The sequence below is a fragment of the Leucopleurus acutus genome, assembly GCF_964270905.1.
Source record: "Leucopleurus acutus genome assembly, chromosome: 21".
NCBI classification, from domain to species: domain Eukaryota; kingdom Metazoa; phylum Chordata; class Mammalia; order Artiodactyla; family Delphinidae; genus Leucopleurus; species Leucopleurus acutus.
Window position 1 is genome coordinate 12,974,082 of NC_139163.1, and position 17,709 is coordinate 12,991,790.

Sequence of the window (17,709 nt, forward strand, 5' to 3'; positions counted from 1 at the left end):
AGCAACTTAACCAGATGGTTATTTGATTTTATGATACAAATTATGAGTTGAAAGAAGCTCTGGATTGTCATACCATCTTTTCTATGTAAAGATAGCGCCACTCATATTTAGAGCTCTTAGAATAAATGTTGAAATACAATAGATGTATTTACTTGCTTTAGTTCTGGACTTTAGTTATTGGGCAACAACTTGCTCATGACCAGTTATCGGGAGAGGCAGGAGGAGCAAGAACCTTAAACTGATGGCTGTGAATGTCCAGGTTCTTGGCGTGCGTCATGCGAGTGAAGGAGAGAAGATACAAGTCCTGAGAAATTTGCTGACGTCCTGACATGGGGAGAGTGTGGCAGCACTGTTTACTTGTGTAAACCTTGCATTCTTTTTTTTTTTTTTAACGTTAAACACACTGAAGCTTTAATAGAAGACGTTATTCAGTCATAAAGAAAATATTCAGCTGGTATCCAATTCAAAATCCTTTTAAATCCTAATCAAAGTTTTTTTTTTTTTAACATCTTTATTGGGGTATAATTGCTTTACAATGGTGTGTTAGTTTCTGCTTTATAACAAACTGAATCAGTTATACATATACATATGTTCCCATATCTCTTCCCTCTTGCGTCTCCCTCCCTCCCACCCTCCCTATCCCACCCCTCCAGTCAGAACCTTGCATTCTTTAATGATTGATTGTGATTGTAAATTCTACTCAATTTGTATTCATTAAAATGGTGCTTTTTTGGTAACAGAGCATTTGGCCCAGGCCCATACTAGCAACACTGACAAATTGTCTCACATTAACCTTCCCTTCTAAGATGATTTGTTTACAAGTTACACCAAACTCCCCTGTCAAAGGGAATTTAAAAAGTAAATGATTACACAAGAGGAAGGAAGTATAGGAGAGGTGCGTTACAGTTTATAATAACAACTCAGTTGTTTTCTTTTGTTTGTTTTTTTTTGCGTTACGCGGGCCTCTCACTGTTGTGGCCTCTCCTGTTGCGGAGCACAGGCTCCAGACCCGCAGGCTCAGGGGCCATGGCTCCCGGGCCCAGCCGCTCCGCAGCATGTGGGATCTTCCTGGATCGGGGCACGAACCTGTGTCCCCTGCATCGGCAGGTGGACTCTCAACCACTGCGCCACCATGGAAGACCAACAACTCAGTTTTAAAACCAGAAATCGAAAGTAGAAGCCTTACTGTGTAAAATTGTCCTGTGTAGATTTGTGCCTAGATCTTGTTATAGTTTGCAGAAAAGAATTAGATTAACCTTTTTATTTTTCCTTTAGGTAATTTTGTGAGAAAAATGTTAGAGCCTGCTTTTCACTTAATTGCTAGTGAAGATGATGATATGACTCCAGAGACAATGGGCCATGAATTTTCCCATTTTTCTGAAACACCAGTTAAACAAGGAATTTCCTTTAGCAAAAAGTCCACAGATAAGGATATGGGAGAGAGCTGGACAACAAATTCAAAGAAACTGGAGAGGCTGGGGTCAGCTAAGCAAAGCAGTCCTGATCTTTCATTTTTAATTGTGAAGAATAACGTAGGAGAAAAGCATCTTTTTGTAGATCTAGGTAAGTAGAATTGACAGCTGTCTGTTGGACTTGTGTACTTTTGTGAGAGACCAGTCAGTGTCCACCTGTCACTTTGCTTAGGATTCTTACTACCACCACTGCTCCACAACGACTGGGGTCACTAGCAGAATGTGATCAGTGAGCTCAGGTGCAGGAAATCTAGTAGGTTTCTGTTAGGAGATCTTAAAGGGGTGCTGTGGGACCTAAGCAGCAGGCTGGCCTGAGCTCCAGAAGAGAATGGTTGTGGCTGGCTCCTGCTCTGAAATGTTCACAGGATTCATGACAGGGGACAGTTGGATAGCAGTCTCCAGTGCTGCTGACAGGTTTAATTAGATGAAATAAATTGTAAAAATAGGTACAATGTAAAAATGGAGCTATTAGGTGGCAAAGTAAGCCTGGTGTTTTCTGCACTGAAGAGCTTTGCAGGGTTATTTCATCAACTTCCTCCTATGATAAAACTGGTGGCTTCTTCAGCTGTGCTCTCTTCTGCCCTGCTTGCTTCTGGTCTCTGAATCTGAGGATGTATGAAGCACTGGCACAGGACCTCAGCCTGTTTAGGTAGCACACAGGCCAATCAGGACCCCTAATTCAGCTGAGCTCCAATTTGGTGAACTAAACCTCATTTTTATGTTGAGTTCTAGCTTGTGATTTGAAAAACCATAAGAGCAGCATTTTTGCCATTGATGGTTAGAGCAACTCAGAGAGCTTCAGTGTCTACAAGTTGAAGAAAAGGAGGTTTAAGCTATAAGCAAGATTACCAGGCCAATCAGGCTGAGAATAGGAAGTGTCCCTGCTGTATTGCATATCTTTCTAGCACCCCTGACAACCAAGTATAAGAATTTGGAAATAAAACAGGCATTCCTTGTTTTATGACACTTCACAGATACTGAGTTTTTTACAAATTAAAGGTTTGTGACAGCCCTGAGTCAACCACTGATACCGCAATTTTTCCAACAGCATTTACTCACTTTGTGTCTCTGTTTCACATTTGGTAATTCTTGCAATATTTTATACTTTTTCATTATTATTTGTTTTGATGATCTATGATTAGTGATCTTTGATGTTACTACGATGACTCGCTGAAGCCTCAGATGGTGGTTAGCACTTTTTTAGTTACAAAGTATTTCTTAAGGTATGTATATTTTTAAAGACTGCTATTATACCCTTAATAGACTATAATGTAATATAAACATAACTTTTATAAGCACTGGGAAGCGAAAAAATTCGTGTGACTTTATTCTGATATTTGCTTTTATTGTGGCGTTCTGGAACTGAACCCACAGTAGCTCTGAAGTATGCCTGTAGCTTTCAGTGTGCAGGTCTTTCACCTCTTTGGTTAAATTTATTCTTAGATACTTTATTCTTTTTGATGCAATTGTAAGTGGGATTGTTTTCTTATTTTCTCTTTTGATAGTTTGTTATTAGTGTATAGAAACACCACAGATTTCTGTATATTGATTTTGTATCCTGCAGCTTTACTGACTTCATTTATTCAAACATTTTTTTGGTAGAGTCTTTAGGGTTTTCTACATATAGATGATCCCTGACTTAATGATGGTTTGACCTACCACTTTTTTTCCCCACTTAAAATTTTTTGACTTTACAGCGGTGTAAAAGTAATGTATTCAGTGGAAACCGTACTTCGAATTTTCAGTTTTGATGTCTTCCTGGTCTAGCGATATGTGCCCTCTTGTGATGCTGGGCAGTGACAGTTAGCTGCAGCTCACGGTCAGCCATGCAGTCAGGTGCTAAGATCAGTCACAATCATTTTGTATCCAGACAACCATTCTGTTCTTTTTACTTTCAATATACTATTCAATAAATTACGTGAGGTATTCAGTGCTTTATTACAGAATAGGCTTTGTGTTAGATGATTTTGCCCAACTGTAGGCTAATGTAAGTGTTCTGAGCACATTTAATGTAGGCTAGGCTAAGCTATGATATTCAGTAGGTTAGGTGTATTAAATGCGTTTTCAACTTATTTGTTGGGATGTAACCAGTTGTTAGTTGAGGCAGACCTGTATAATATCAAGTATACAATATATCTGCAAACAGTGATGGTTTTACTTCTTCCTTTACAATTTGGATGCTTTTTTTCTTTCTTTTCTTGCCCAAGTGCTGTGGCTAGGACTTCCAATACTACATTGAATAAAAATGGCGAGAGTGTGCGTCCTTGTCTTGTTCCTGATCTTAGAGGAAAAGCTTTCAGTTTTTCACTGCTGAGTATTTGTAATTGTGGACTTGTCATATGTGGCCTTTATGTTGAGGTATGTTTCCTCTGTATCCGCTTTATTGAAAGTTTTTATCATAAGCGGATGTCGAATTTTGTCAAATGCTTTTTCTGCATCTGTTGAGATGATCATATGATTTTTATCCTTCATTTGTTAATGTGTTGTTACATCACATTGATTGATTTGTGGATGTTGGACTGTCCTTGCATCCCTGGAATAAATCCCACTTGATCATGGTGTATAATCCTTTTAATGTAGTGTTCAAGTTGGTTTGCTAATTTGTTGAGGATTTTTTGATCTATGTTCATCAGTGATATTGGCCTGTAGTTTTCTTTTCTTATGGTATCCTTGTCTAGTTTTGCTCTCGGGGAATTTTGGTCTTGTAAAGTAAGTTTGGACATGTTCCCTCTTCTGTTTTTTGTAAGAGTTTGAGAAGGATTGGTATTCTTTGAATCTTTGATAGAATTCACATTTGAAGCCATCTGATCCTAGACTTTGCTTTGTTGGGAGGTTTTTGTTTACTGATTCAGTGTCCTTACTAGTACTTGGTCCATTCAGATTTTCGATTTCTTCATGATTCAGTCTTGGCAGGTTGTATGCTTCTAGGAATTTATTCATTTACTCTAGCTTGTCCTATTTGTTGGCATATTATTATTCATGGTAGTCTCTTATGATCCTTTGTGTCAGTTGTAACGTCTCCTCTTTCATTTCTGATTTTATTTATATGAGTCCTCTCGTTTTCTTGGTGAATCTACCTAAGGTTTATCAATTTTGTTTATCTTTTCAAACAACCAGCTCTTGGTTTTATCTTTTTGTTTTGTTTTTTTTTTTTTAGTCTCTATTTGTTTCTGCTCTGATCTTTTATTTCTTTCTGTCTACTAACTTTGGGCTTCATTTGGTTTTCTTTTTCTAGTTCCTTGATGTATAATTTTAGATTGTTTATTTGAGATTTTTCTTGTTTCTTGAGGTAGGCCTATATCACTGTTAACTTCCCTCTTAGAACTGCTTTTGTTGCATCCTGTACATTTTGGTATGTTGTGTTTCCATTTTCTTTTATCTCAAGGTATTTTTTTATTTCTCCTTTAATTTTTGTTGACCCATTGTTTACTCATTAGCATGTTATTTAATCTCCACATACAAGTGAATTTTCCAGTTTTCTTCTTGTAATTAATTTTTAGTTTCACACCACTGTGGTCAGAAAAGATGCTTGATGTGATTTCAGTCTTCTTAAATTTGTTAAGACTTGCTGTGGCCTAACATATGATCTGTCCTGGAGACGGTTCCATGTGCATTTCAGAAGAATGTGTATTCTGTTGCTTTTGAATGGAATGTTCTGTAAAATCCATCTGATCTAATGTGTCCTTTAAGGCTAATATTTCCTTACTGATTTTCTTTCTGGATGCTCTATCCATTGAAGTAAGTGGGGTATTAAATTTTTCTACTATTATTGTATTGCTGTCTATTTCTCCCTTTAGGTTTGTTAATATTTGCTTTATATATTTAGATGCTCCTATGTGGGGTGTATATAAGTATTTACAAATGTCCTTTTCTTGTATTGACCCCTTAATCAGTTATCATTATGTAATGCTCTTCTTTGTCTCTTATTACAGTCTTTGTTTTAAGTCTGTTTTGTCTGATACAAGTATAGCTATTCCAGCTTTCTTTTTGCTTCTCTTTGTTCGGAATATCTTTTTTTACCCCTTCACTTTCAGCCTGTGTGTATCCTTATTTCTGAAGTGCATCTCTTGTAGGCAGCATATAGATAGGTCTTGTTTTGCTTTTTTGTTTGTTTTTATTTTTTAAAGGAAAGCCAACGTTGGGCAAAGATGTGGAATCTCTTTTTTTTTTTTAATTTATTTTTATTTTTGGTTGTGTTGGGTCTTCGTTTCTGTGCGAGGGCTTTCTCTAGTTGCGACAGGCGGGGGCCACTCTTCATCATGGTGCACGGGCCTTTCACTATCGCAGCCTCTCGTTGTGGAGCACAGGCTCCAGACGCACAGGCTCAGTAGTTATGGCTTATGGGCTTGGTTGCTCCGCGGCATGTGGGATCTTCCCAGACCAGGGCTCGAACCCGTGTTGCCTGCATTGGCAGGCAGATTCTCAACCACTGTGCCACCAGGGAAGCCCGGTCTTGTTTTTTTTATTCATTTAGCCACTCTGTATCTTTTGATTGGAGAATTTAGTCCATTTACACTTAATTATTGATAGGTATGTACTTATTGCCATATTGTTAATAGTTTTCTGCTGTTTTGTAGTTCCTCTGTTCCCTTCTACTTTTCTTGCTCTCTCCCTTTGTGGTTTGATGACTTTTCTAGTGGTATACTTAGTTTCCTTTTGTCATTTTTTGTATTATCTACTATAGGTTTTTACTTTGTGGTTACCATGAGGCTTGCATATAACTTATAACAGTCTATTTTAAGTTGATAACAATCATTTAATTTTTTTGGCTGCGTTGGGTCTTTGTCGCTGCGCGCGGGCTTCCTCTAGTTGCGGTGAGTGGGGGCTACTCTTTGTTGTGGTGCGTGGGCTTCTCATTGCGGTGGCTTCTCTTGTTGTGGAGCATGGGCTCTAGGCGTGTGGGCTTCAGTAGCTGTGGCATGTGGGCTCAGTAGTTGTGGCTGATAGGCTCTAGAGTGCAGGCTCAGTAGTTGTGACGCATGGGCTTAGTTGCTCTGTGGCATGTGGGATCTTCCCAGAACAGGGCTTGAACCCATGTCCCTGCATTGGCAGGGGGATTCTTAACCACTGTGCCACCAGGGAAGTCCCTAGTTTTATAAGTCTTAATCCACTACCTTTACTATATATTTACCTTTACCAGTGAGATTTATACTTTTTTTTTTAAAAAAAAGACTTATTTATTTATTTATGTTTGGCATGTCAGGTCTTAGTTATGGCATACAGGATCTTTGTTGAGGCATGTGGGATCTTTGATTGTGGTGTGCGGGCTTCTCTCTAGTTGTGGCGTGTGGGTTTTCTCTCTCTAGTTGTGGCGTGCAGGCTCCAGGGCACGTGGACTCTGTAGTTCTGGCGCTCGGGTTCCAAAGCGTGTAGGCTCTATAGTTTGCAGTACGCAGGCTCTCTGTTTGAGGTGTGTGAGCTCAGAAGTTGTGGCGCACGTGGGCTTAGTTGCCCTGCGGCACGTGGGTCTTAGTTCCCTGACCAGGGAACCTGCATCCCCGGCATTGGAAGGTGAATTCTTGACCACTGGACTACCAGGGAAGTCCCCATATGTTTTCTTGTTACTAATTAACACCCCTTTTATTTTTTCAGTTTAAGGAAGTCCCTTTAATATTTTTACAAGGCTGGTTTAGTGGTGTGGTGGTGAACTCCTTTAGCCTTTATTTATCTGGGAAACTTTCTCTCTCCTTCAATTATAAATGATAACTTCAGGTAGAGTATTCTTGGTTGGAAATTTTTTTTTATGTCAGCCAGATTGAATATATCATACCACTCCCTTCTGTGGTAATAGTCTTATGGGGGTTCCCTTGTATGTGACAATTTTTTTTCTCTTGCTACTTTAAGATTCTCTCCCTTTAACTTTTGGCATTTTAATTATAATGTGTCTTGGTATGGGTCTCTTTGGATTGATCTTATTTGGAACTCTCTGGGCTTCCTGTATCTGTATGTCCATTTTCTTCCCCAGGTTAGGGATGTTTTCAGCCATTATTTCTTCAAATAAGTCTTCTGTTCCTTTCTGTCTCTGTCTCTTTTTTTTCCTCTAGGACTCCTTTAATGTGAATGTTAGTCTGCTTGATGTTGTCCCATAAATCCCTTAAGCAGTCTTCACTTTTTTTTCCATTCTTTTCTTTTTTTGCTGCTCTGATTGGATGAGTTCCTCTGCCCTGTGTTCGAGTTCACTGATCCTCTCTTTTCCTTCATCTAGTCTGCCGTAGAACCCCTCTAGTGTATTTTTCAGTTCACTTACGGTATTCTTCAGTTCTTTGATTTATGTTTGGTACTTTCTTATATTTTCTCTTTGTTGAAGTTCTCATCGTGTTCCTCCATTCTTTCCTGAGTTCAGCAAGCATCTTTATGACCATTATTTTGAACTCTTTATCAGGTGAGTTACTTTTCTCTGTTTCATTAAGATTTTTTCCCCTGAGGTTTTATCTTGTTCTTTCATTTGGAATATATTCCTCTGTTTCTTCATTTTGTTTGACTCTCTGTGTTGGTTTCTACCCATTAGATGCAACAGCCACTTCTCCCAGTCTTGAAGGGTTGGCCTTGTGTAGAAGATGAACTTTATTATTCAGTCGTGTCTTAGCTCATGTTGTCACAAACCTCTGTGCTTGTCCAAGCAGCCTATTTTATATATATATATATATATATATACACACACACACATACATACACACACTTTTTTTTTTTTTTTTTTTTTGCGGTATGCGGACCTCTCACTGTTGTGGCCTCTCCCGTTGTGAAGCACAGGCTCCGGACGCGCAGGCTCAGTGGCCATAGCTCACGGGCCAGCCGCTCCACGGCATGTGGGATCTTCCCGGACCAGGGCATGAACCCATGTCCCCTGCATCGGCAGGTGGACTCTCAACCACTGCGCCACCAGGGAAGCCCCCTATTATATTTTTAATAGCTCCTAGTAACTGAGTGTGTGCCAAGAGCAGTCAGTGCCCCAAAGGGGAGGATCTCAGTCAGCACCTAGATTCAAGCTGATTGGAAGCCAGACCTTCAGGCAGCAGCTTTTAAAAAATGCAAATATATACACTCCTGTGGGACCACAAGCCTAAGCCCTGCTAGTCACCAGAGCCAGGCAGTCTGGCTGGGCAGGAGTCACAAAATTTGGGGCTCCAGATGAGTGTATAAGCTCCTTTCTGAGAGATACTGGTGAGCTGTAGTGAGGTGGAGGGAGAGTGCCGAGATGGTGTCCACTGGCCTCCATTCCCTAAGAGCCCCTAAGCTCCAGGACAAGCAAATAGGCCTCTTTGTTAGAAAGACTGGGGGTGTGTTTAAGTCTGCTGTCTGTGCAGTACTCTGGGAGTGGTAGTCTACCAAGAGCTGTCTCTCTGATTGTTACAGCTCCATGGGACCCAGGATCACAAGCTTCCGTAACCTCTAGAGCCAGGAGATCAAGGGGTGTCTGGATGGTAGCCACAGAAAGTGTGTCACCAGCTGTGAAAACCAGGGCAGCAGATGTGTGTAGAAGCTCCCCTCTGGGAGCTGCTGGCACTCTGGATCATGGCAGAGGGAGAGCACAAAGATGGTACCTACTGCTGCAGCAAGGCAGAGGGGTGGTATGAAGACGGTACCTGCTGATAAAGTAAAAAAGAAAGATGGCTCCCTCCAGCTTTAGCAAGGCAGAAGGAGAGCAGGAAGGAGGTACCCAGCAGCCTCCATCCTTAGAGAATATCCCAACAGGACCTTGCCCCTCAGACCAGTGCTTTAAAATTAGTAAATAAGTCTCTTTCACATAACGAATGGGCGCTTTTCAATGGGCTGCTTCTGCACTTGACCCTGGGGCAGGTGAGTCTGCACGTGAGCCTTTAAGAGCCGTTTTCAGTTTTCATGGCCCTGTGGGTCTCCTGGGTGTGAGCCAAGTTGGTCTTCAAATCCAGGTGTTTGGAGGGCTCATCTCTCAGGTGCTGGTCTTAAAAGTTGGGGTGCCTGATGTGGGGGAAGAACCCTGTACGCCTTGGGGAGAAGTTCCGGGTTTGCGTTCCCTTCTGACTGTGTGCTGCCGTGCCTGGGGTGGGGTTTATGGTGAGAGTGCCTCTCAGCCTTTCCTGTCTGCTTCCGTGTGAGTTCTCTCTCGTTTGTCTGATGTGAAGGGGCCATTCCGGTTTTCAGATTTTTTTCCACAGGAAATTGTTCCATGTATAGCTGTAGATTCAGTGTGTCCCTGGGAGAAGGTGAGTTCAGGATCTTCCTATGTCACTATCTTGAACCACAACCAGGTGTTTTTTCTAATAATACTATACAGAATTAACTTAATATTTGCTGACTATAAAAACAAATCACTGAAAACATACATTCATATTGTTTTATTAATTTTTGATATAGGAGTTTATACAAGAAATAGAAACTTCCGACTGTATAAATCATCAAAAATAGGAAAGTATGTGCCTTTGGAGGTTGCTGAAGATAACAAATTTTATCCTGTACAATCGGAGAATATTTCCAAAGAAAATCAATATTTCCTCTCTGCTTTGGTCAGCAATGTCAGGTATACAGGACCAGAATTAAATCATTGTGTGTTCATGAATATTTATTAAGCAGTGAATGGCACTGTATATTACTAAAATGTGAATTGTATAAATTTTTTATATCTTGAGTAAAAGAAAGTAATTTCTTAAAATTCTACGTTAACTGTTCTTTTTTGTCCAGTAAATAATAATAGTAAAAGTTATTTTTTAACCATTTTTCTCTTTATATCCTTTTATGATTATATTTGATATATTTTCCAGTTTTTAAAAGTGATTCTATAAAATGAAAAATGACTTGTATTGCATTTGGAAATGTAATTACTGTTAACATTTAATTTTCTTTTTATATATGCACATACAGAAATATAATTTACATAGCTCCTTCATTTAAAACATATTTCTTGAGATCATTATTTATATTGTTATGTCACCTGTTTTATCCACTCAACATTATGTCATGAATATTTGTCAAGTTAATAATTACCAACAGTAAATTGTAAATAAAATTGTTGATGTGTATATAATTTTCCATTATACTGATATACTCTATTGTCAGTTCTGTTACTGAACATTTAAATTCCCATGTTTTGGTCATTTTTAAAAAGTGTGAAAGACATCTTTCAACAGAAATATATGCCTTTATTCCCCTTCACTCTGGGCTGGCAATTTTTGTTAGTGTAGGACATGTGGTTAAAGATCAGGCTGAATTGCCTCGCTGAATTAACTTGTTCTGATTCTTCTCCTTTTTGCCTTTCCTACATATAAGTTTAAAGAGAAATTCCATAGAGATAAATTTTAATAAAAATACTTAAAAATACACTGCCATAGGGCAAGTTGTGTCCAAATGTTGATTTGATAGCAGTTACTCAGGAGGGTGGGAAGATATGTTGTTTTTCTCTATATATTTATGGACTGTTTGAGTTTTCATAACAAATCTTAGAAGTAACATCAAAGTCTTAGTTTCCTTACCTTTAAAATGGAAATAATATTAACATCTATTTCATGGAGTTGTGAGGATTAAATAAGAGCTGTATGTATGTGCTTACAACAGTGCCTGGCACATGGTCTCTGCTCAATAAATGTTAATTATTCGTCATATCTGAGATTCTAGAGGTAGCATGGTCCTAAAAATTACATGATTCTTGCCTCCCCACTGTTGCTGGCACCAGAATAAGGTCACATTCTGTCATGTATGGGAAAAGCAACACAGTTGGTCTCTAATAACAGCCTGAAGTACAGGTAATCTCCTGATTACCAAATCTCATTTGTAGTTTCAATGTTAATTTTACAGAAGTGGAGAGTTCTTCTGAGTAGAGTTATCTTAATTGTCATTTGTGTATCCAACTAAATATCAGGTATTTTTCTTCCTGAAATAAAGGCTAAATTCTTTATGGTTATGAATGTATTTTTGCTTTCAGTTAATTTTAATCTATTTTCCCTTTGATTTCATCCCTCTCTTTTTCTTCCTATTATCCAGACTTTGTTAACATAAATTTCAAAGGCTCTGTATGTTTGGGGAATAGTTCATTCTGCAGCTTCAGCAGTCCTAGTGTCTTCTGATTTACTCTGTAGTAGAGGAAAGCATCAGTTTCAAATGATCACCAAACTACTCTTTTTTTGTATGGGTTGGATTGGTGCTTTTGTAGGCAAATGTGGCATAAATATCCTACAACAGTTATCTGTTGAACAAAGGATTTTATTATGAAATTATTTGAAATTGTGTCCTTTCGGTAGTCACGTCTCTTTAATTCTAATATATATTGTTACTTTTTGTTGTACATATTTTCTTCTTCAGATTCTCAGATACTTTACGAATTCTGACATGTGACATGTCTCAAAATAAACGAGTTGAGAATTTTAACCATACCAGTACTTCAGGTAATTTTAAGAAAACAATTTCCTATGAAAATTTAAGGATGCAAAATTTATTTTGCTTATAAATCTTAAATCTTAAGTATTCATATGTACTGATCCTTCAGAACAACTGGGTTTCTATCCAAAATGGAAAAAGTATAAAAATTGATGTATTTTAAGCTTCTTTACTAATTTTCATTTTATGGTATTTTGGGGGAAAATATGAAAACGTAGATTGTTTATATAAAAAACACATATTAAAATGAAAAAACAAAGTTCTCTTCACCCCTCTGTCCACAATCAAAGATGGGTAACCACTGTTAATAACTGCCTGTTTAACCCAGCAGAGCTTTTCCTATATTTCCTGTATATGGAGAGCTTCTGCATTCTTTTTTTTTTTCTGCGGTATGCGGGCCTCTCACTGTTGTGGCCTCTCCCATTGCGGAGCACAGGCTCCGGACGCTCAGGCGCAGCGGCCATGGCTCACGGGCCCAGCCGCTCCGTGGCATGTGGGATCTTCCCGGACCAGGGCACGAACCCATGTCCCCTGCATTGGCAGGCGGACTCTCAACCACTGCGCCACCAGGGAAGCCCTGCATTCTTTTAATGGCCATATAATTTTTCACAAAATCTATGTGTTCTTCATTCCTATACTGAAGAAAATATAGATCTTTTTCTAAGATATACATAAACTCTCCAGTAAATATTTTTATACACATATTTTGGGCTATCATTATTTATAGTAGTGGAACTGAAAATTTAAATGTACAACAAAATGGTTACATACTGTAAAATACTCTGTAGCCATTTGATTTAAATTTATAAAGCCTATATAATACGAAAAATGCCCATTTATGACGTTAAGACTCAAAATTATATGTGAGGTATGATCACAGGTTTATTTTAAAAATATGGATAACATTTTCTTATGTTTATTTTCCTCTGGTTGTTTAACAGTTATTTCTAGACATTCCTCTCATTTCTGCTGTAATATATTTTCCAAAATTTCTTAAATTATGTGTACTATTTTTGTAAGTGAAATCGGGCTTTATTTTAAGAGTATTCTGTCTTTAAATTTAAGTAAGATTTTAAATAAATTATTTTTAATTATTCCATTAGAGTCTTAGAAAATATAATGAATGTCAGTGCTCTACAGCTAAAGAGCACTGGAGAACACACCTGTGGTAAGCTGAGTTTATTACTGGTCACCACGGTGGAGAATGCACACCATAGGAAACTGAGGGCATCTCAGTAAAAGGGTGTTAGAAAGGACTTATAGGATTCAGGCTTGAGTTAGATGCTTTTGAAGTCTCCAAGGAAGTGTGTTTGTTTTGAATTGGGTGCTGTCAGTGACAATTTTATGATTAAATATCTTGATAAATCTTATCTAGAAGGAAGGCCGACTACAGAGAGACTAAAGCTACAATTGGCAAAGAAGGAGCAGCTACTTACATTAGACAAGATAGGTGGGCACTTGGTCATTTTTGTGGTTTGGAAAATGTTCATATTTTGTCTGTGTTCATACATGAGTACAGAGTGGTGTTCATTTATGTCTTGAATCATCATGGCCACAGAGTGACCTTATCTGATGTTGAAGTTCTGTGAAATAGTTTATGATTAATAGGAGAACACCAGGGCTGAGCTGTGAGTCCCCAGCCAGCTTGTAGCAACACCAAGGCCTCAATGATAATAGTAGGACAGCTCCTGGATGCAAGGGACTGCTTTTCTCTTTATCAGAATGAAGCAAGCAACTGAAGTGATACTAAATGCTTTTTATGCAAATTAGCTAAAATTTGATTTAATTGAGAGGTCTGAATTTTACCTGCTTCCTTGTAAGAATCCATGACTGACTAAAAGACAAATTGCAGAGAAGGCCAAAAAAACCCAAAACGAACTGGCAGGGGCAGGTTGCAAAACCCCTGGTTGTACTAAACAACTTAAAATTTAACTCCTCATGTTTTAGCCGTTATGATTTATAATTAATTTTTCTTTTTGTTGCAGTAGAAACCATTGAAGGTTTTCAGTGTTCACCTTACCCTGAAATTGATCAATTTGTTCTCTTGTTGGTGAATAAAAATGGCATTAAAGGAGGTAAACAGTCTTATTCTTAATTAATTGTTATATGATACAATAATAATATCTTTAGAAACATTATTTGTGGTTCAGGAATTCGGCGCTGGAACTACTTTTTCCCAGAAGAATTATTGGTTTATGATATTTGTAAATACCGCTGGTGTGAAAACATTGGAAGAGCCCACAAGAGTAATAATATCATGTAAGTAATATTGAGTTCTGTGTGTTTAACCAGTATTATATTTTAAATGTTTATAATTTTTTAAAGTGATTTTAAAGATATTTTAAAGATATTTTAAATGTTTATAATTTTTAAAAGTGATTTTGTTATAATAGATTTAGTTGTAATTCAATTTATATTTTATTTGGTTTGTGTTTATTTTTTTTTAGGAGTTTATTAATTTACTTTTGGCTGTGTTGGGTCTTCGTTTCTGTGCGAGGGCTTTCTCTAGTTGCGGCAGGCGGGGGCCACTCTTCATCGCGGTGCGCGGGCCTCTCACTATCGTGGCCTCTCTTGCTGCGGAGCACAGGCTCCAGACACGCAGGCTCAGTAGTTGTGGCTCATGGGCCTAGTTGCTCTGCGGCATATGGGATCCTCCCAGACCATGGCTCGAACCCGTGTCCCCTGCATTAGCAGGCAGATTCCCAACCACTGCGCCACCAGGGAAGCCCTGGTTTGTGTTTTTTAATATTTGAGTTTCTTATTACCTTGCCTCTAGCACATATCTTTATTTGTACTTTATTTGGTAAAATAATCCCTTAAATAGTAAAATTTTGAGGAAACTAAAGTAGAATTAAGTGGGGCTAGAAAGAAATGAGAGGTAGTAGCCATTGGCCCTTGACACCTATGGAGTCTAAATCAAAAGTGAGCAAATTTGGACCAGAAGGAAACTACTCCGTCAGTGTTTAAGAATTGGAGTTAAGGTTATGTTAACATGTTCAAGACAAAGAATGGTATAGAAGGGAACCAGTATTTATTGGGTGCTTGCTGTATATGCCACGCCCTGTTTTTAGAGTTTTCTTTTAAATGCCCCTGGCAAAAGGAGAGGAAGTAAAGGAAGAAGTAAAACCATAAGAATTTTAAATCATATAAGGAAATATTTAGAATAGGGATAAAATAGAAACCCAGTAGTTATCATTTATGATGTGAGAAATTTTGCTATGTTTTAATACATAATGTCAAAGCTCAGACTTTGATATATCAAGCTTTTATAGCACATGGGCCAGATATGAGAAAATGATCATGAAGCTTTTGTTAGAAAGCCGGAAAACATCTTCGATATTATTATTCAGTGCTATATTATATATGTAGATTAATTCAGTAAAGAAAAAAACCTTTAAAAACTATATGCTCAGTGCAGAAAGCTGTAACAGAAAAACACAAAAGACAAGACCACCCATAGTCCCAGAACCAGTAATATCTATGGTTAAGATTTTGGTGTATCTTTCTAGTCTTTTTTCTATGCATGAAAGTTTTCCAGAAAATCATTATCATACAATGATCATCTTTTAACTTCTTGAGATACTTAGGTTGCTGTATGTTTCTTTCTGAAGAATTACCAGGTTGTATTATGTATCCACAGTATATTCTTTCTCTTAACTGTGAGATACATCATATATGTAAAAGTGTGTATATAATGTATTGATATATGTACATTTTAAGAACTAATACTAAAATGATAACTTGCCATATCTGTCACTCCCCATAAGAAACAAAATTTATCCAAACCTCAGAAGTACCTTGTGGGCCCAGCCCCAGTTTGTTTAGAGATTATAGCTATTATCCTGGATTTTGTGTTAATCTTTCCCTTGCTTCTCTTTATGGTTTTTCCATATATATTTGTATCTCCAAACAGTGTATTATTTCATTTTACATTTTTTTGAATCTTAGGTAAATTGCACCCTTTGACTTGCTTTTTTGGTCAACATTGTATTTGTGAGGTTCATCCATACTATACTGCAGCATGTAGCTGTTGCTTATTCTTGTTTTCATCATTGTATATGATGTCATTATACAAATATAAATATACCAGGTCATCTATTGTCCTACTATTTGGCTTGCTGCTATAGTGAAGCTACAAATAGTCTTGTATATATCACTTAGTGCACATATGCAAGTTTTTCAAAATATTTCTAAAACTAGAACTGCTGTGTCATAGATATGCACATATTTAATTTTATTAGATAATAAATAATTATTAAATTATTATCTAATTTTATTAGATAATAAATTATTTTTCCACATGGTCACACTACTTTACACTCCCACCAGCAGTGTTTTCAGATTTTGTACTGATCCATATTCTTACCAAAACCTTATTATTGTTAGATTTAAAAAATTTGTTTTGCTAATCTGGTGAGTTTGAAATGATACTGTAGTTTTCATCTGAATTTCCCTGATTACTAACAAATTTGAGGATTGGATTGTCAAACCTCACTCATACGAATCAGAGATCTTACCCAATGATAAGCTTTACTAGTAGCTTTAAAGATATAAGGAAGCAAAGGCACAGGTAAAGCAGAGTGAGGCCTGGGACATCTGGCACGGTGACCCGGCTCCTTCCTGCACTGGATGCTTTTCTCTAACTCAGGTTGAAAGCTGAGGCAGAAGTGAGCAGTCACAGTACACAGCAGGCAGCTTTGAAGTTATGAAACATCTGTGTTTTATATTCATAGTTACATAGCATGTGTGACATGTCCAGGGAGCCATGCCTTATAAATCCAGACTCTAGGTTTGTTTACCATATGCAGAAACATCCTGTGAAGAACATTCTACGTAGATAAGGACTCTCAACTTAGCAAATTGCCATTGGTCCCCAACTTTCTCAGTTATGTTGCCCTTAGTATTGTAATAATTTTTTCACATTGCTCCAAGGACAAAAGAAATACCTAACAGTTTGTTTATTAATCAGTTTCAAGCAGCTTAGTATTTGTCCTAATAATTTAGTAGCTCTTTGAAAAAAAATGTTTATCAATTGAAAGAAAATATTTGTATTTCATTTTTTTAAATTGAGGTATAATTGACATTAGCTTCAGGTGTACAACATGATTGCAAAATGATCTCCACAATAAGTCTAGTTAAATAGTTAACATCCATCACCATGGATAGATGCAGTTACAATTTTGTTTTTTTTGTGATGAGAACTTAAGATTTACTCTTAACAATTTCCAAATATGTAATACAGTAGTATTAACTATAGTCACCATGTGTACATTATATCCCAATGACTGACTGATTTATACCTGGAAGTTGGACCTTTTGAACCTCCTTAAATGTAATTATTAATGGGATGTGTGTCCTTTTGAGCACTGCATAAACTCTTAAACCTTGGAATTAGGCTGGACACTGCCACCCGCAGTGTCACGTCTCATTCCACATTTATGGTACTTTTCATCACAGCCACCACCAAAAAACCCAGCTCTACAAAGATAGGACATCACTGAAAGGAATGAAGAAAGGTGATATATTGAAGCTATGAATTACAAGCAAGTAGTTTGCGGGGTGCTTGACAGATGTGGTATCACCGTTTCCCTAGAAAGATAAATATCCTACGTCACTCTGGGGCACTTTGGTGTACAGTTTGGGAACTGTAGCATTAGTCTGTTTATTAGGAAGTCTATTGGAATGTTTATGGGGCCATTAGACTGGGTTGCCAGCATTTTTCTCTCCTTGGTAAATGTCCCAATACCACACAGACTGTTAACAATTGTTTCCTTACTAGTTAAATTAAAAAAAAAATTTTTAGTGGTTATAGGATTGTTCGCGTTTTCTTTAAGTTTGCTTGCTTTGGTTTATTCTTATCTAGTACTTTGTCTCTTCTACCAAAATTTTC

At 37.6% G+C, this 17,709-nt stretch overlaps 1 protein-coding gene across 2 annotated transcripts in view; it reads left to right on the forward strand.

The window, feature by feature from the left end:
• The window catches only part of PRIMPOL (primase and DNA directed polymerase), a 34,791-nt gene that overhangs the window by 12,775 nt on the left and 4,307 nt on the right, over positions 1–17,709 (forward strand). The window contains exons 5-9 of one of the 2 annotated variants that reach the window (XM_082863986.1): positions 1,276–1,563; positions 9,807–9,969; positions 11,745–11,827; positions 13,805–13,894; positions 13,970–14,078. In XM_082863986.1, coding sequence (XP_082720112.1) covers positions 1,276–1,563; positions 9,807–9,969; positions 11,745–11,827; positions 13,805–13,894; positions 13,970–14,078 — 733 coding nt within the window. The remainder of the gene's footprint in view (positions 1–1,275; positions 1,564–9,806; positions 9,970–11,744; positions 11,828–13,804; positions 13,895–13,969; positions 14,079–17,709) is intronic. The other variant, XM_082863987.1, reaches the window with a different exon arrangement.